The sequence below is a fragment of the Sapajus apella genome, unplaced genomic scaffold, assembly GCF_009761245.1.
Source record: "Sapajus apella isolate SASKATOON/1434 unplaced genomic scaffold, GSC_monkey_1.0 scaffold37, whole genome shotgun sequence".
In the NCBI taxonomy this organism is placed as follows: domain Eukaryota; kingdom Metazoa; phylum Chordata; class Mammalia; order Primates; family Cebidae; genus Sapajus; species Sapajus apella.
The window spans coordinates 494,644-514,522 of record NW_022436977.1 but is presented as its reverse complement, the minus strand read 5'-3'; the positions used below and the strand labels follow the sequence as shown (position 1 = coordinate 514,522).

At 42.9% G+C, this 19,879-nt stretch overlaps 1 protein-coding gene across 4 annotated transcripts in view; it reads right to left on the bottom strand.

Annotated features, from left to right (window-relative positions):
* SPG21 (SPG21 abhydrolase domain containing, maspardin) overlaps positions 1-19,304 on the bottom strand; it is a 25,091-nt gene extending 5,787 nt beyond the window's left edge. The window contains exons 1-7 of one of the 4 annotated variants that reach the window (XM_032297168.1): positions 19,176-19,304; positions 13,914-14,000; positions 9,933-10,094; positions 7,108-7,188; positions 5,602-5,747; positions 1,631-1,739; positions 767-874 (exon numbers count right to left, since the gene is read on the bottom strand). In XM_032297168.1, coding sequence (XP_032153059.1) covers positions 767-874; positions 1,631-1,739; positions 5,602-5,747; positions 7,108-7,188; positions 9,933-10,094; positions 13,914-13,976 — 669 coding nt within the window. In that variant the 5' untranslated portion in view covers positions 13,977-14,000; positions 19,176-19,304. Of the gene's footprint in view, positions 1-766; positions 875-1,630; positions 1,740-5,601; positions 5,748-7,107; positions 7,189-9,932; positions 10,095-13,913; positions 14,001-17,209; positions 17,813-18,473; positions 18,579-19,175 lie in introns of those variants that run through there. The other 3 variants (XM_032297169.1, XM_032297170.1, XM_032297171.1) reach the window with 3 other exon arrangements.
* Positions 19,305-19,879: the final 575 nt, after the last annotated feature.

Sequence of the window (19,879 nt, the reverse complement as noted above, 5' to 3'; positions counted from 1 at the left end):
TCTCCTGTCTCAGCCTCCTGAGTAGCTGAGATTACAGGCATGCACCACCATGCCCAGCTAATTTTTTGTAGTTTTAGTAGAGGTGGGGTTTCACCATGTTGACCAGGATGGTCTCAATCTCTTGACCTTGTGATCCACCTGCCTCGGCCTCCCAAAGTGCTGGGATTATAGGTGTGAGCCACCGCGCCCAGCCTAAAATGGTATATGTTTTAATGTATATTTTACCACAGTAAAAAAAATAAGCAAGCTTTTGTGCTAATTAGACTATGGAATTCTTGATTCTCTACTCTTGTGAAGTACCTCCACTTTGCTGCCCAGATATGTAATGGCTAAGGTAAAATATCTATTGATGAGAACAGCAAAAATATACCAAATGGGTAGACTCCCTTGATTATACATTTATTTTGATTCATGTTTATTTTTCTTTTTTAATAAAAGGAGACAGGGTCTCACTGTGTTGCCCAGGCTGGTCCTGAACTCCTGGACTCAAGCCATACTCCTGCCTCAGCCTCCCAAAGCGCTAGGATTACAGGTATAAGCCACTGTGCTCAGCCTATTTTGATTTCAGTGTTGTTATTCCTGCCAGAAAGAAACCCAAGACAAGCAATAAACAGATTCTTTTGGAATTGAGAAAGCTGGAGGATAAAAACAAAAGCCAAGGCAGCACTTGAAGAGGCACATTAAAACTGTCAAATAGTTTTAGAGGGGATCTTGACATGCACATTTTAAAAAGTATAGCAGCTGTTTTACTTAAAAGGAAACTTACATCCATAATGGTTACCGGGATGTCCCGAATTTTATGAGGTTCCACATAAGAATTTTGACAATTCAAGGTAAGTCTTGAAGCCAGTTCACTCTGACCCAAACTTTCTAGCTGCAGGAAGAAACACAGGTAAAGTTTTTGAAATCATTTTGTTTTTCACATTTACATTAAATCTACAGACAATATTTGTACTTGTAAAGGTGGTATCATCTGTGATGGGGCCAGAAAAGTCACCAATGAGGAACCACCATATATGTGAGAGACCATGAACTGGGCTTCTCAGGAGGTGGTGGCATTTTCTGTTCTGGAAACCTGGATACAAATCAATGAAACCTGGCCTTCTAAAGCTCTCAACCTACACTGACTACTCCAACCAGGTGCCCGTTGGCAGCAAGCCAATTCCTACTGCTCAAAGGTGACAGATATATCTTTTTTTTTTTTTTTTAGATAAACCTTTAAGGGATCTTAGAGCTGGAAGAGACTTGAGAAATCATCTAGCCCAGCAGTTCCCAAAGGCAAGCCGATGGACCTGGTGCATCAGATTTACCTGGTGGGTAGAGGAAAAATGTGAAGTAAAAATAGATTCCCAGATCCCATGCTCAGAGATTCCAGATGGAGGGTCTGGTGTGAGGCCTTACAATCTATTTCTGAAAGCTCTAATAAGTGATTTTGATGAACAGCTGGTGGGACACACTAATGTAGGCAAGCCCTTCCCAGCAATAATTTCTGCTCAGATGTATTAATCTGGAAGACTGCTTAGCAAATACCTCTAACACATATTCAATGAGACAGATCTATCTTCTCGAAACAAGTAGATGTGAAAATTCCCAATACAATGTGTCCCCAACCCAGTGTCATGATCCTTACCCTGTCTACCATAAAATCAATGGCATCAGCCATCATAGGGTCCACTGGGCCAGATGAAAAGTTTCCAAGAACTATCTTTTTGAGCATAAATGCTGGCATCAGCCAAAAGCTGTAAAACATAGACAAAGACCTTATAATTTAAGCTTCCAAGACTACACATGGCAAATGTTCATTCAATATTAAAGCTTTGTATTAGCTTGGGATCTAGATAAAAAGTCCTAATCTCTTTCTCTAAAGAGTTCAGCATCTAGTTTTTATACACTTTCTCAAGCTTCCAAAAGAGTTATGGCTTAATATAATTAAACTTTTATTTGAGGATTTAGGATAATTAAAAGTGATATTTCGAAATACCTTTACTGAGATAGACATTCTGTTGAGTCCAAGATTTTATTATTCTAATTTGCCTTATTTCCAATGATTAAACTATTTCTTTTGGAAAACACAGCATTAAGACAAATATTCTTTCCTTCTGGTTGATATTTCTTAGTTATTTATTTATTCCTTCTGGTTGATATTTCTTATTGATTGATTGATTGAGACGAAGTTTCACTCTGTTGCCAGGCTGGAGTGTAGTGGTGCGATCTGGGCTTACTGCAACCTCCACCTCCCGGGTTCAAGTGATTCTCCTGCCTCAGCCTCCCAAGTAGCTGGGACTACAGGTGCCCACCACCATGCCCAGCTAATTTTTGTACTTTTAGTAGAGACGGGATTTCACCATGTTGGCCAGGATGTTCTCCATCTCTTGATCTCGATTTGCCTGCCTCAGCCTCCCAAAATTCTGGGATTACAGGCGTGAGCCACTGCACCCAGCTCAATATTTTCTTTTTATTGATTGATATTTCAAAATAGATTTTAAAATACCAATATGAAAGTTATCGCACCTTTCCAAATTTGCTACTATTAGATTCAACTTGGCTAATTCAAGGCAAATTGGCATTTATAGATGTGTTTTTTAAAATTATTATTATTTCAAACATAGTCTCACTCGGTTGCCCAGGTTGGAGCACAGTGGCATGATTTCAGCTCACTGCAACCTCTGCCTCCTGGGGTCAAGCAATTCTCATGCCTCAGCCTCCCGAGTAGCTGGGACTAAAGGCGCGTGCCACCATGCCTGGCTAACTTATGCATTTTTAGTAGAGATGAGGTTCTACCATTTTTGCCAGGCTGGTGGCAAACTCCTGGCCCCAAGTGATCCACCCACCTCAGCCTCCCACAGTGCTGGGATCACAGGCATGAGCCACCATACCTGGCCTCTTTTTATTTTTTAATTTAAAAAATTTAAAATCCCAGCACTTTGGGAGGCAGAGGCGGGCAAATCATGAGGTCAGAAGATCGAGACCATCCTGGCCAACATGGTGAAACCCCGTCTCTAATAAAAATAAAAAACGAAAAAAGAATTAAAAAATTTTTTAGAGACAGGGTCTTGTTCAGCCCAGGCTGAAGTACAGTGTTGTGATCACAGCTCACTGTAGCCTCAAATTCCTGTCCAGTGATCCTTCCACTTTGGCCTTCTGAGTAGTTGGGACTATGGGCTTGCACCACCAGGCCTGGCTAATTTTTAAAACATTTTCTGTAGTGACAGGGTCTTGCTATGTTGCCCAGGCTGGTCTAGAACTCCTGGACACTCAAGCAATGCTCCTACCTCTGCCTCCCAAAGTGTTGGGGATTACACAACCACTGTGACTGGCCAGATTTTGTGGACTTCTATATATAATCTTTATATTTATTCCATTAATTTCAACTGTTAAGAGCCATCATGGAGGGTAAACACTAATTTCTCTAAACCTATCATGAATTACTTAGAAGAGGTGCTTCTGATGCTTATTATCACTGGGACAGCCTTGCTGGAAATTGAGCTTCCTCAAAAGGACCACTGGGTCACCTTCCAGTTAACTTTGTAAGTTCTCCCCCAGCCACAGCACTTTCTTAGCTTTTGAAGGTGATGATGTCTAAGTACACTCTGTTAGGGGTGGACCCTGCTGGCTTTGTTCACTCTTGTATTCCAGTGTGTGGCACACAGTAAAGCACTCAGATGCCTGAAAAAAAGCAGCTGATGTGCCAGAGCACAAACTGAATGGGGGCTGTCTTGGCCTTCTAACAATTAGAACAGCAATAAAAATCACCAAAATAATGAGCATTATTTGTGCATTACCTAGACGGGAGGGATTTGTAAGTAGCTAATGTATACTAGAAATTGTTGCATGAGGCCAGGTGTGGTGGCTCACACCTGTAATCCCAGCACTTTGGGAGGCCAAGGCGGGCAGATCACGAGGTCAGGAGATCAAGACCATCCTGGCTAACACAGTGAAACCCCGTCTATACTAAAAATACAAAAAATTAGCCAGGCACGGTGGCATGCGCTAGTAGTCCCAGCTACTTGGGAGGCTGAGGCAAAAGAAATGCTTGAACTTGGGAGGGGGAGGTTGCAGTGAGTCGAGATGGCACCACTACACTCCAGCCTGGGTGACAGAACGAGACTCCATCTCAAAAAAAAAAAAAAGAAAAAAGAAATTATTGTATGCTGAGTAACTACTAACATCAGAAAAACTAAAAAATATTCCAGAGTGCAATCTTAAGTAGATGTGAAAACAATATTTCCCTACACATTATTTGAAAACACTGATCATACAGATGTGTTTAGTCACTAGGCTTTTATTTTTGAAACAGGGTGTGGCTCTGTCATCCAGACTGGAGTACAGAGGCAAGATCATGACTCACTGCAGCTTTGAACTCTTAGGCTCAAGAAATCCTCCTGCTTCAGCCTCCTGAGTAGCTAAGACTGCAGGTACCTGCCATGGTACCTGGCTAATTTATTATTGTGGTTATTATTTGTAGAAACAGGGTCTCATTATGCCGCGCAGGCTGGTGTCAAACTCTTGGCCTGAAGTGATCCTCCCGCTTGGCCTCCCAAAGTGTTGGGAGTACAGATGTGAGCCACCACACCTGGCCACTGGGCTTTTTCTAAGGCTAGGGCCTAGCCTTCCTAGCAATGAAAGAAGTGCACAGTAAGCCAGCTGTATGGCATCATAGATACCTACCGAACCACTTAAAATGATCAAATAAATGAAAGGATGGCACCTAGGAAACCAGTACCCTACGGGCTACCCCGGAAGCATTTTCACCATTTCTATCTTTCAGAAGAACAGACTAACATCAAGGGTCACGATGTACAGAACATGTGTTAACAGACCAAAGTCTCTAGTCTTTCCATTTAGAGAACATATCTCAAGGAAATAAACCACAAAGGGAAAAAAACCCAGTAATTTGTATAAAGATTTACTGTAGAACGTGATGAAGAATTGGGAAAAGCCAAATGCCTAATAAAACTATGTCAGTCAATACTTGGAACTGTTTAAACAAAATAATAAGTGGAATAAACAGAAGATATTAGTTATATAGAAGTACTGAATAGAAAGAGCAAAGTGTATGAATGAATAAACAAAATTTAAAAATAATTTAGGGTAATAAAAAAATTGAATTTAGAGTTCATTCAATTCTTTCCTTTTACAAAGGTAATTGTTTCTAATTTTAAAAGCCACGAAAGAGCCAGGCATGGTGGCTCCTGTCTGTAATCCCAGAACTTTGGGAGGCCAAGGTGGGCAGATCACCTGAGCCTAGAAGTTAGAGACCAGCAAGGGCAACAGGGTAAAACCCCATCTCTACAAAAAGTATAGAAATTAGCCAGGTGTGGTGCCTCACATGCCTGCCTATAGTTTCAGCTACTTGGGAGGCTGAGGTAGGAGAATCACTTGAGCCTGGGAAATGGAGGCTGCAGTGAGCTATGCTTCTACCACTGCACTTCAGCCTGGGTGACAAAGCAAGACTCTGTATGAAACAAAACAAAAAAAAAACAACCAAGGAAGTTGCAGAATATAGAAGTATATATAAGCCTTCCCTTCCTACTATACCAAACACTCAAAATGCAACATTTTCAAAATTTCACTGAACAAAAATAATAATTTTGTTTTTACCTGTTTGCAGTCCAAGTTTGGTTGAAGATAGAGGTGTCACTGAAGGAATTGCAGAGGATAAGGGAATGGACTCTTGGAGATTTGTGAGTGTATTCAGCAAATTTCTGGGCCAAAAAACCTCCCAAAGAAGCGCCAAAAAGATGAACCTAATCATGAACAAATATAAGGCAGATCCTAAAATACCGATCAATCTTGAACATGAGTATTAAAAGGTCCTTCAATTATCACTAACCACAGAATATAATGTTATCACTAGCCAACAGACTAAAATATTTACAGCAGCTAGAAATTTAGAAAATTTTGTATTTAAATGCAATTTACACACTCCATCAAGATAATACAATTCTGCATCCAAGCTATATAAGTTAACAAATATTATTCACAGACAAACAAAGCCAAGTCTACTAAAAATACAAAAATTAGCTGGGCATGGTGGTACATGCTTGTAGTCCTAGCTATTTGGGAGGCTGAGGTGGGAGGATCACTTGAGCCCAAGAGGTTGAGGCTGCAGTGAACCATGATTGCACCACTGTACTCCAGCCTGGGCAACGGAGTGAAAGCCTGTCTCAAAAAGAAAAAAAAGAAAGAAAAGAAAAGAAAAACACCCCAAACCACTTAGTGGTTTATGTCTAAGAAAAGTATGATTCAGTAATTCTACCCCTAAATACATACCTAAGAGAACTGAAAACATACATCGACACAAAAACTTGTACATGAATGTTTATGGCAACATTATTCATGATATCCAAAAGGTAAAAACAACCCAAATGTGCACCAGCTGATGAATGAATAAACAAGACATGGCATATTCATAAAAATATGATTTAGCCATAAAGAGAAACATAGTATTGATTCAGGTTTCAGCATGAATGAACCTCAAACTTATAATGCTAAGTTTAAAAAGCCAGTAACAAATACCACATATGATATATTCCACTTATATAAAATATCTAGAATAGGCAAATTCATAGAGATAAAAAGTAAATTAGGTTGCAGGGCTAGTAGGAGGGAAGATAGGGACTGACTGCTAATGAGTATGAGGTTTTTGCATTTAAAAAATTTTAAAACACTGACTGCGGTGATGGTTGCACATACCTGCGCATATACTGAAAAACATGGAACTGTATACTTAAAGGGTAAATTATATGGTATATGAATTATGTTGCAATAAGTTATTATTAAAAAATAAAAGAGGGCCGGGCACGGTGGCTCACGCCTGTAATTCCAGCACTTTGGGAGGCCAAGCCGGGCAGATCACTTGAGGTCAGTCTAGCCAACATGGCAAAAGCCCATATTAACTAAAAATACAAAATGAGCTGGGCATGGTGGCACATGCCTGTAATCCTAGCTACTTTGGAAGCTGAGGCAGGAGAATCACTTGAGCCCAGGAGATGGAGGTTGCAGTGAGCCAAGATCACGCCACTGCACTCCAGCCTGGGCAACAGAGTGAGACTTTGTCTCAAAACAAAAAAATCATATGTATGTAATTAGATTCAGGGTACTCACTTTATCCAATTGTAAATGGTCTAAAAGTTTTCTGAATCCATCACAGAATTCCAGATGGTCCCAATAAACTGGATACTGCAACTGAAACAATAACAATTTTTATTTTAAAAATCATAAAAGTAAAAATGTAACTGATATAATTGAAAAATTTAGAACTCAAATAGCGGCATTTCTCATTTGTTCAAGTGCTGCTCCCTATACAAAATATGTAAAAATAAGCTCTCACTTTTTACTAAACTTCGTAATTCACATTTTACCTAATAGACCAAATTAAAAGAGAATGAAAAGTTAGCACACTCTAAGGATATTATGTGAGTAACAATTTCAATTCATATCAATTTCCTTTCTAAATAGCTGAAAAAGTCTGGGGTTCAAGGATGAATATAGCAGAACCCAACTCAGTAAAAAAATACAGTTTTCTCTTAAATCCAGTTTCATTCAGGATATGGCTCAGGAGAGTTGGAAAGAAAATTTGTTCTAAGGAGAGCTCCCTCTCTTTTTGGTAGCATTTCTTAAGGCAGTATTTAGTAAAGTTGTTCCTCTTCTTTTAAATGACTTAGCTACTCTATTTCATTGTACGCTGGGGTGTTCGTTTGTTTCTTGAGACAGAGTCTCCTCCGTTGCCTAGGTTGGAATGCAGTGGTGTGATCTCGACTCATGCCACCTCCAGCTCCTGGGTTTGAGCAATTCTCCTACCTCAGCCTCCTTAGTAGCTGAGATTACAGATGTCCACCACAACACCTGGCTGATTTTGGTATTTTTAGTAGAGATAGGGTTTCGCCATGTTGGCCAGGCTAGTCTCGAACTCCTGAGTTCAAGTGATCCACCTGCCTTGGCCTCCCAAAGTGCTGGAATTACAGGCATAAGCCACCACTCCTGGCCTGTTTGCTTTTGTTATTAAAATTCTATATGTGGGTAAGAATTCCACCATCCCAAGAAAGAATGGAGAACAGATTCTGCCTAACAGAAAGTTTGAGAATTTGAGTCAGATGACAGCCTAAAAGAAAGGGGATGATATTTTCATGGAGTCTTTAATTTATAAATATACATGCCCACACAGGTGACAAAATTATATGCAACTTAATACATACAAACAAATGAGTTCAAGCAGAACTGGGGAAACCTGAATGAGATTGGTAGATTGTAGTAATATCAATATCCTGGTTGTGATATTGTACTATAGTTTTGCAAAGGTTTGGTGGAAACTAGGGAAAGTGTAAAACGGATATTTCTCTATTATTTTTTATGGCTGCATGTGAATCTACAATTATAACAATACAAAGTTTAAATGAAAAAGACCTGTGTATTTTAACTGCTAGATACTAACAAATATCAAATAAGTTCCAAGACCTAATGGAGTTGAACATTCTGATCAAATCTTGATGACAAACTAATTTTGAAGATGCTGTTGACCTTTTATTGATTCACTGTCCTCCTAATGAAACAGGGAAAGCCTACATCAAGAATCCTAAGGGTAAAAAAGAAACATCCAGCCAGAAGGCGAGGCTCTCATGACCTGCCACTGTGGAGTAAGAAACACACTGCTGGACAGCACTCCCGACTGGGATGGGCACCTGCGGGCTGCTCGGTTTCCCCCTCCCTGGCTGATCAACAGGGGCCACCAAAAATGGTGGTGTCATGTCTCAGGCTGCAGAGGGCTGGGATGAGGGCAGTTCCTGCCCTTTTCTAGAATGCTGTTCGTGAAGAGGAATGACTGAAAATCTGAACAAGGGAGGATTATGTTGCAGAGACTCAAACATGTCATGTGAAGAATGGTTAAAGAAGCCAGAGAAATTAAGCTAGAGAAGAAAAGACCCAGGAGAAAGGTGGTGCTGATGATAACTATTTTCTCAAGTAAGAGATGGGCTGTCAGGAGGAAGAGGAACTAATTTCTTTTGTGTGGCCCCGGTTGGTGATAACCCCACCTTCTAAGAGAAGAGATGTGACCTGCTTTTTCATCCTTTAAACAGTAAATAAATCGTATACTAACAGCGGTACTCCCAGTGGATACTGCAGGTCCTAGAAATGACTGCCAGCTAAAGAGTCTCTTCTTCCTGGGAAATTAGGAGACCAATGTCCTGACCAACCTGTATCATTACAGTGGAAGCATGGAGAAAAAAAAAATTGTCACCAGGAAGAGTGCCTTTGCCACACACCTTTCTCCCAAAGAAGACTCAGGAATGATCAGTGGAAAACTAGATTTAGACCAAACTCGGCTCTAAAGTAAGAATTAGGAACAAAATACGTCCTAATCAAAAGTTAACATACGAGCTAATTAATGAACTTCACCTGACATATCAAAAGATTTACAAGATAAGCCAGCTTTTCAGTCACTTGTATGTTGGCAAATCCCTTCGTTGTCTAATATTCTGTGCTTTGCAACCCTGGAGGCAATGTTGTGATAAAATGAGGATCAGAAACAGAGCCAGGAGATAGAACTCGGTTCCTCTCTCCACCACTTATGGGCTGTGTGAGCCAGACCTCAGTTTCCTCATTTGTAAACAAGGATGATGCTTCCTACCACTCCGAGTTGAGAGAAGAGCATCAGGAGAGAATACATGAAAACGCTGGCCATGGAGGCTGCCAATAGAGGTTTGTTCCCTGTGAATCTCTTGTGACTGTGGACTCACACCAGCCTTCTTCAAAAGGCTTCATCTCACATTTTAAAATAGGCAAACAGTATCTTTCCTCAATTAAAAAAAAAAAATACCCATTACTATAGCTGATCAGAGACAGAAGAACACACACACACACACACACACACACACACACACACACACACAAAATGTGAGTCTGAATTTTAATACTGTATCAGTAATACTTACAGCGATAACCCGGTAACCCCATCCAGTCAGAGCCAAAATTTGCCGGAAAAAGACATCTGCAGTTCCACTGACAGGAGGCAGGAATATCAGAGGACACCTGATACTTCGGGGACCTGCGTCATAGAGCGACCATATCTTACTGTCATCATCGTCTACGATAATCTGGATGGAGAGTTAGAAAAAAAAAGTGGAAAACCTTATAAATTTGCTTTTTATGTTATTTTACACTATCATTTCACTGACAATTTTAACACTACTGCCTTGTGTGTTACAAGGTAACCTGGAGCTCACACCAGATTAGCATGCATGACAAACTCCTCTGATCTCCTTTTCTTTCCTCAAGGCTAACATATTATTCCATACAACTACTTTATAATCCTTCAAAGGGCACTCCTTCTCTCAGTTTCTTTTTTTTTTTTTTGAGACAGAGTCTCGCTCCGTCACCCAGGCTGCAGTGCAGTGGTGCGAACTTGGCTCACTGCAACCTCCGCCTTCCAGGTTCAAGCGATTCTTGTGCCTCACTCAGCCTCCAATGTAGCTGGGATTACAGGCGCACACCACCATGCCTGGCTAATTTTTGTATTTTTAGTAGAGATGGGGTTTTACCACATTGGTCAGGATGGTCTCAAACTTCTGACCTCAAGTGATCTGCCTGCCTCGGCCTCCCAAAGTGCTAAGATTACAGGCGTGAGCCACCATGCCTGGCCGCTTCTCTGTTTCTAACTTTCCTCTCTATCCACGACAATAGGAAGAAATCTATTTTGCTTGACATTAAACAGTAAACTCTATACGAGGCATCTTATTTCTTCCCACATTTCTGGTTGTGTGTGTGTGAGAATGTGTCTGTACAAGGAGGGCAGTTTGCAGTCATTCTGCAGTGCTGGCCCAGAGGACTGGCTGGGATCTGCAGGGTCAGAATACGAACAGAGGAGCTGATGGGGAGACAAGACTCCTATCTCCTGTCTCTATCCATCTGGGTAGATGGGTAGAGACAGCAACAGCTCAAGAGATGCTTCAGGAGCCTCATCAAGACCACACCTTTGGGGAGTTGTGGGGGAGACTTCTGCCACAGAAGGGGAATGAGGCAGGTCTATGTGTCACTCTCCTGGGAGAATACTTCAAACCAGTAGGGATTAGGGAGTGGCACAGAGAGAAACTGGCTTTGTAACCTTTCAAAGATTACAGCAGCCCTTTGAAAAGCAGGTAGGGAGGAGGAAGGTAATCAGAAAGCTTTCCAACTGAGTGGTTCTTTACTCAACATGATGGGGAAATAATGAGTGTTAGAAGAGCTAAGGGGGCCGGGCGCGGTGGCTCACACCTGTAATCCCACCACTTTGGGAGGCCAGGTGGGCAGACCACCTGAGGTCAGAAGTTTGAGACCAGCCTGGCCAACATGGTGAAACCCCATCTCTACTAAAAATACAAAAATTACCTGGATGTGGTGGCACATACCAGTAATCCCAGCTACTGAGGAGGCTAAGGCAGGAGAATTGCTTAAACCCAGGAGGCAGAGGTTGCAGTGAGCCGAGATCTGGCCACTGCACTCCAACCTAAGCAACAGAGCAAGACTCTGCCTCAAAAAACAAACAAAATGAAAAACAACAACAAAAAAGTAAGCGTGGTGGCTCATGCCTGTAATCCCAGCCCTTTGGAGGCTGAGGTGGGAATATCACAAGGTCAAGTGATCAAGACCATTCTGGCCAACATGGTGAAATCCCATCTCTCCTAAAATTACAAAAATTGGTTGAGCATGGTGGCGTGCGCCTGTAGTCCCAGCTACTTAGGAGGCTTAGGCAGGAGAATCGCTTGAACCCGGCAGGCGGAGGTTGCAGTGAGCAGGGATCGTGCCGCTGCATTCCAGCCTGGCGACAGAGCGAGACTCTGTCTTAAAAAAAAAAAAAGAAATGTTGAGGGCCAGGCGTGATGGCTCATGCCTGTAATCTCAGTGCTTTTGGGTGGCAAATGGCAGGACTGCTTGAGGCCAGGAGTTCAAGACCAACTTGGGCAACATAGCAAGACACCATCTCTATGAAAAATGAAAAAATCAGCCATGTGTGGTGGTACACACCTATAGTCCCAGCTGCTTGGGGGGCTGAGACACAACAATTGCTTGAGCCCAGGAGTTCAAGGTTGCATTGAGCTATATGATCACACAGCACTCCAGCCGAAGCAACAGAGGTAAATCCTGTCTCTTAAAAAAAAAAAAAAAAAGGCAAGCTGAAGGAACTCAAATGCTCAGCAGAGAGTCTGGCAGATGTTAAGTGTTCTAGAAGTATTAGCTATTATCATTATTCTCTGCATCCTAGTTTAGTTTTTGTTTTCTCTGACTTTTGGAGGTATTTAGAAAAGTACATTAACTGCTTAAACATTTGCCAATGCAAATCAGTATTTATTTTACTTTTGTATTAAAAAAAAATCAAGGCCTCCAGGCTCTTTTTTCTGAGAGCTCCTCATTAGCAGGGCTATGGACTCCACAGTGTCACTCTGTGGGTGGCAGCACACTAGCCAGGGTCACTGGCATCACTAGGAGCAGACAAATGGAGCAAGGCAAAGTCTAGAGAGGCCTAACAGTTCCCTTTGGACTTCCTCAGGTTATAGATGGTGACAATGTATCTCACACTTATGTTCTTGCCCTGTGTATTTTGCCACTCACATTTTTACTTTTCATTTTTTTTTTTGACAGAGTCTGGCTCTGTCACCCAGGCTGGACTGCAGTGGCACGATCACAGCTCACTGCAGCCTTGACTTCCTGGGCTTAAACAATCCTCCCATCTCAGCCTCCTGAGTATCTGGGACTACAGGTGTGCACCAGCAAGCCCAGTTAATTTTTTCAAGTTTGTAGAGATAGGGGCTCATCATATTGCCCAGGTTGGTCTGAAGCTCCTAGGCTCAAGCAATCCTCCTGCCTCAGCCTTCCAAAGTGCTGGGATTATAGGCACATACCACCATGCCTGACTAATTTTTTCATTTTTTTTAAATAGAGAAAGGGTCTCGCTATGTTGCCTAGGCTGATCTCAAACTCCTGCCTTCAAGTGATCCTCCTACCTAGGTCTCCAAAGTGCTAGGATTACAGGTGTGAGCCATCACAATCAGCTGCAAATGATCTTAAGATCACAGTATTCTAATACTTCTGCAAGGGAATTAGCAAAGATTTTATTCTACTCAGTGACTTGAACTGCCTTTGTCTAGTGTGATCCCCAAACATCTGGGATTAATATGGGATGCAAAGTTAACACTCAACTGAGTGTTTAGGGTTTTCAAACATCCCAGGAAAATAAAGCTTCCAGAGATGACTGTGGCAGAAGAAGTATGTCATTGCAAACAGAGTCTCTATAATGTGACCCCAGTTTTAAATCTGAGGAACAGGAATATAATCTGACTGTACTTGCTATGTAGTTGCTGTAAACTTTCCACTAAACTATAAAGAAGGGTACACACATACCTGCTTGCTTGAATACGTAAGCAATTATAAAAAATGAGTACAGGCTGGGCACTTTGGGAGGCAAGGCAGGCGGATCATTTGTGGTCAGGAGTTTGAGGCCAGCCTGGCCAACATGGTGAAACTCTGCCTCTACTAAAAATATAAAAATTAGCCAGGCATGGTGCTGGGTGCCTGTAATCCCAGCTACTTGGGAGACTGAGGAAAATCACTTGAACCTGGGAAGCAGAGGTAGCAGTGAGCCGAGATTGTGCAGTGCACTGCACTCCAGCCTGGGTGCCAGAGCAAGACTTCATCTCAAAAATAAACAAATGAATGAATGAATGAATAAATAAAATGAGTACAGTTATACCTGCTTTCACTCTTCACTCTAAAATGAGTCTCAAAAGGTGACTGTACTTGAACTTCACCCTTTGCAACCCAGAGTCATGATACTTGGCAGTAACCTTTACTCTCAAACATTACTAAGACATGATATCTAAATCACACACAAAAACAATACAAGATTTTGCAAATAAGAGGTGTAGTAAAACCATACATACCTTTTTAAGGGGAACTGAACCTCTAAACCAGTTATAATCAGGAGAGACTTTAATCTCTCCCATGATTAGCTGAAATGGAGGTTAACCCTGAAATAAAAGCATGTGATATTTCACGTCAAGAATTCATGTTTACATCAAAATTAAATGTAGAGTCTGATCTAGCTATACCAACAACACTTTAAAAAGGAAAATCAAGGAATCTGGCAAACTACAGAAAACAATTTGGTGAAACACTACAATCACAGAATCAGAAGGGTTCTGTTTTCTTTCTTTCTTTCTTTCTTTTTTTTTTTTTTTTTTGAGTCAGGGTCTTACTCTTGTTGCCCAGGCTGGAATGCAATGGCGTGATCCTGGCTCACTGCAGCCTCCACCTCCCAAGTTCAAATGATTCTTCTGCCTCAGCCTCCCAAATAGCTGGAATTACAGGCACCCGCCACCACGCCCAGCTTATTTTTGTGTTTTTAGTAGAGTCAGGGTTTCACCATGTTGGCCAGGATGGTCTCAAACTCCTGACCTCACGTGATCCTCCTGCTTCAGCCTCCCAAAGTGCTGGGATTATAGGCGTGAGTCATCATGCCCGCCCACCAGAAGGGCTCTTAAACAAATTATTCTAACACCTTTAGTTCTTCCAGAAGAGAAATCTGGTCTAGAAAATTTAAATGACTTACCTGAGACCACATAGCAATGCTAGGACCAGATGTGAGACAGCCTTTTCTGACACCATACTTCCTGTCTTAGTTCTCAACTGCAGTGCCATCAGCTATCTTTTGACATTACCTTAAGAATCCATTTAATAAAGATAGTCCTGTCTGATTATAGGGAATAGTCCATGCTAGAGAAAGGAGTTTATGTTTTTTAATTTTTGAGACAGAGTCTTGCTCTGTTGTCCAGGCTACAGTGCAGTGGCACAGTCACAGCTCACTGCAGCTTTGACCTCTGAGGCTCAAGCCCTTATCCCAACCTCAGCCTCCTGAGTAGCTGAGACAATGGGCGCACACCACCATGACAGGCTAATTTTTTATTTTTGTAGATATGGGGGTTTCACTATGTTGCCCATGCTGGTTTTGAATTCCTGGGCTTAAGTAATCCTCCCATCTTGTCTCCCAAAATGCTGGGACTACAGGTATGAGCTACCACACTCAGCCTAGAGGAAGTTTAAATTAAGCCTGCTTCCTGATAAATTCACAGTACACTGTAAGTCTAACTGTAATGGAACATAACTTCAGAAATTCACATGTAGTTCTTAATACAAAATACAGGCAAATTTACCTGTATCATATCAATGTGATTAAGTTACACAATGTCCTCTGAAAGATCTATAATGTAAACTTGAAGGGACTATAACTAGCAGCAGAATGAAACATTTGCCTTTAGGAAAAAATGTGTAGTTTTTGTTGTGAGCTTAGTAACTTCCAGTTTTCCTAGCTCTGTGACCTTAGATAAGTCATGATACTTTTTGGGTTTGTTTTCTCATCTATGACTCCCAGGTTCAAGTGAACCACTGTGTCCCCAGAGCTTAGAACAGTGCTTGGCACATAGCAGGCATTATCTGTTGATTTCTAAACCTGGCATCTGTGAGCTTTGGCCTAGCTGAACATCTTCAACTAAAAGCCTGCCCCCTCTTTGCTCAGGCATCTGTGCTATGTCATAACAGGAAACTGAAATTATAGTTCCCTGTTGCAGATTCTTATTGCCAAGTGAGGAAATTCCACCTGGAAGGATTCAAATATTTGCTTTGTACCACCTCCTCTACCTCAAGAGCAAGCCTTGATCCTAGCAGGGCTAAGATGAGGTGAGACTTCAGGACCTAACTCCTGGGCTGACTCTGAACTGTCATTTCAGAGGGAGTTCTCTGGACTGGCAAGGAACAGGGGATTCTAAACTCAAACGAACTCTTCCTTGGTGGTGCTCGAGATCTGCTCCCTCAGGAACAGAGAGCCCTAAGTAGACTCAACTGTGACCTTGGAGACATACTAAGCTGAACCCCAAGGAGACAGTAGATGTAGACATTCTAATGCTAAACTTGGTTTACAACCTTGACATTGTAATAATGGTCTCTTCTCTCAAAGCTAAAATGGTACTTTTAGAGAAGTTTGTTAAAATTGTAAGTTGCTTTTAAGTACCAAGAAAATCATCAGTCTTATGCTAAAAATCAGTGTGCATAAATATAGTTATTAATACTGAATAAAGAAAATAATTCTTTGCATATCCATTTTATCTTAAATACTAATATGTTAAGGCCAGGTGCAGTGGCTCACGCCTGTAATCCCAGCACTTTGGGAGTCCAAGGCAGGCAAACACAAAGTCAGGAGTTCGAGACCAGCCTGGCTAAGAGAGCAAAACTCCGTCTCCACTAAAAATATAAAAATTAGCTTGGTGTGGTGGCATGCACCTATAGTCCCTGCTACTTGGGAGGCTAAGGCAGGAGAATCGCTTGAACCTGGGAGGCAGAGGTTGCAGGGAGCCAAGATCGCACCATTGCACTCCAGCCTGGGTGACAGAGCGAGACTCCATTTCAAAATAATGATAATAATAATAATAATAATATGTTAAAAAAATCTTGCTGGGTGTGGTGGCTCACACCTGTAATCCTAGTACTTTGGGAAGCCCAGGCAGGTGGATCACCTGAGGTCAGGAGTTCAAGATCAGCTTGACCAACATGGCAAAATCCCATCTCTACTGAAAATACAAAAAAAATTAGCCAGGCGTGGTGGTAGATGCTTGTAATCCCAACTACTCGGGAGGCTGAGGCAGGAGAATCGCTTGAACCTGGGAGGTGGAGGTTGCAGTGAGCTGAGATTGTACCATTGCACTCCAGCCTGGGCGATGGAGCGAGACTCCATCTCAAAAAAAAAAAAAAAAAAAAAAAGCCATTTTACCTATAGGCTTTCTCTAAGCTGATTATAACTCTTAATTGAAAGGAACTAGCACATATACTTAATTCTGGAATATTTTCTACCTGGACAGACTTGAAATACTCCTATATCATCTAAATACTTCTTAATGGAGACATTTCCTAGTATTCCATTATTAGAAACAATCTATTCTAAAGGAAAGAAAAAAACATGTTTAGCAAATAACATCTACTCAACAGATTTATAAAACACCTTGGCAAACTAAAACCAGAAAGTGTGTTTCTAGAGTCACCAAACGGGATAAAATAAATCATTCATAGCTTTGGAATCACTTGCAATGCACAAACGAAACCACCATACAAATACACACATATGCAGGCACACATATTCACGGAGTTGTCTCTTCTTTCCCATAGCAGTAAGTAGAAAGATGTTGCTTACCAATAGTCTTCAGAGTAATTCACAACCACCTCAGTATGCCAATGTGTTATAAGTAATCTTGCAAGACGGAGAGATTTCACCCCGCTGTAACTAAATTTCTGTAGTCACAAGTGATTTTAACACTTGTGCTAGTTTGGCATTACATGAAAGGTAAAATGGATACCAAATGTTGCATCTGACCAACTGACATCTAAGTGAAAAAAAATTCACTGCTGCAAAGGGAAAGCAGCTGTGAATGGTATGAATAGAAAAGTTTGTTCTCCTAGCTTAATTTCATCCACCAAAGGGTGATATTTTTCCAAGTCATAAGAGGAATATTCTGTATATGGAAAAGAAGGTTAACAGATTGTGATCAAACTGATCAGTAATGAATAAGAAAGAATGTGGACTGTGAGCTCAAAACTGATTTGATCTCTAATGATTTTGTTCTTCACAAAAACAAAAGCACCTGTTCATGCTGGTGGGAAAAGGGCCACGAGATAAGCCTTAACCTTGCCTAAGGAAGTCCCTCTTTAGGGTGTGCTCTGGACTCCCAGTCTTCTCTGTCCCTTCTGCCACTGGACAATAAAAACTGCCAGTTGTGGTTGGGTGCTGTAATCCCAGCACTTTGGGAGGCCAAATCGGGTGGATCACCTGAGGTCAGGAGTTTGAGACCAGCCTGGCCAACATGGCGAAACCCCATCTCTACTAAAAATACAAAAATTAGCTGGGCACGGTGGTGGGCACCTGTAATCCCAGCTATTCAGGAGGAGGCTGAGGCAGGAGAATCACTTGAACCCGGGTGTCGGAGGTTGCAGGGAGCCGAGATTGTGCTACTGCACACCAGCTTGGGTGACAGAGCAAGACTCCATTTCAAAAACAAAGCAAAAAAAAAAAACCCAAAACAAAACTGCCAGTTGTGACTCTGCCCCTATCCCTCAGGGCTTCAACAGAATCTACCACTTTAAAGCCAACAAAAATCACCTTTACCAACGTTTACGTCACATAAGGAGCTTAGCTAGTCAGAGGTTTCTGCTACTTTATTTCAATCTATAGTTGATGTACATTATGGACAGTCCGTGACTATTAATACCAGCCATAACAAAATATTAGAAGCTGAGAGTCTCTGGGTGATGCAACCGGTTTTTTAATGCACGTCTCCATCCCTCACCACAGAAGTACATAGCAATTCTTTTCTTAGATCTCTTCAGGGGAGATCTATCCCTCTTTTCTTCAGGAATCTATTGCATTATCTCTAAACCTGACGGGAGGAAAAGCTGCCTACCTGACATCTGTGCCATCTCCTCTCATGCTCTTGGTATAGAAGCTTTTGGAATCTGGACACAGCTATTAAGTTACTCCTCAGTTTGTTGACTCTTTGTGCCAAAAGGAGCTGAACCATTGTAGGTGGAGACAAAGCAGCAGCATAAATGTCTAACTTGTAACTCCCCAGGTAAACGAGAAAAGGAAAAATGAGACTCTCCGGCCCTGCTCCGTTCCTCGTCCCCGGTTTACAAACCTCACACCTGGCCCATACTCAACGACAAAGACATCTGTCACTTTCAGACCGAGGTGCTGTCTTCAAAATAACTGGCCTCTGTTTAGAGTTCTTAAAAGTTTGCTGGGGGGAAAAAATGTTCCTGGGCTGCAGTCGTGTAGCCCCAGAATGGGTTTACAGGAGGATGCCCCGGTTAAGCCCTCTGCCGCTTGCACCTCCTGCTGGAAACTCGCACACAGCTCTCCGCCAGTCCCATCGGTGACAGCCACACAAAGGCAGGGTCACATGCACACCAACCACCCCACAGCCCAGACTGGGCCTCAGATACACACTCACAAGGGCATGTGATCACGTGCATGGTCACATGGACCGGCCCACTCAGATCACACTCACAAAGTCACAACAACCGAAGCAGCCGCGCGCTACACACACACTACAACCTCGCACAGCCACCCACACAGCCGCTTCCCAGGGCTTCGCCACCCTCACCTGCCGTGGCCGCCCCCACGTCCCTTCCCCTCCTCCGGGAGGCCGCTCTTCTCTCCAGTACGAGCGCGGGCCGTGGAGGCGGCTGGGCCCGGGTAGCGGCAGGCAGCTGAGCGCTCGGGACTCGCGGGCGGTGCAGAGCGCGCCGGAGGCCTGCCTTTGAGGGGCGGGGCGCGGGGCCCAGCGAGCTTGGGCCGGCGCGCTCCCTCCTCCCGAACCGCCGCTCAGCGGGCGCGAGACTGCCGCTTCCGGGTTCGGAGGGGGCGGGGCCACGTCGCGAGGAAGGGGCGGGGCTGCGTGCGTCCTGCGGTTGCCACGGCGACGGGCGCGGCCGTAGCCTCCCTTGGAGCTTCGGCGGCGGCTGGCTTGCGGCAAGAGCTGAGTTACCTCTGGGCCCGCCTTAGTTCTCCTGTCTGACGAGGGTACCCAGGAGGAGGGGGTGCCTGGCCCCTTGGGACCTGCTTCTGCTTTCAGTTCGCGTTCTCTTGGTCGTGTACAGCTTGGAGGTACACTTGCGTTCCAGGCTTTGGTGAACAGGGTTTGTATACTCTTAGGAACATTTTTTTCCTTTGGCACAACCGTAGACGCTCTCCGTAGTCCTCCACACAAAGCTCCCACTTCCCTTTTCAGCCTTGTGCCGACGTTCTGGGGACTTCTGGGAGCATACGCAGACCCAGCTTCCCGTTCCTTCATCACTTTCCCCTTAA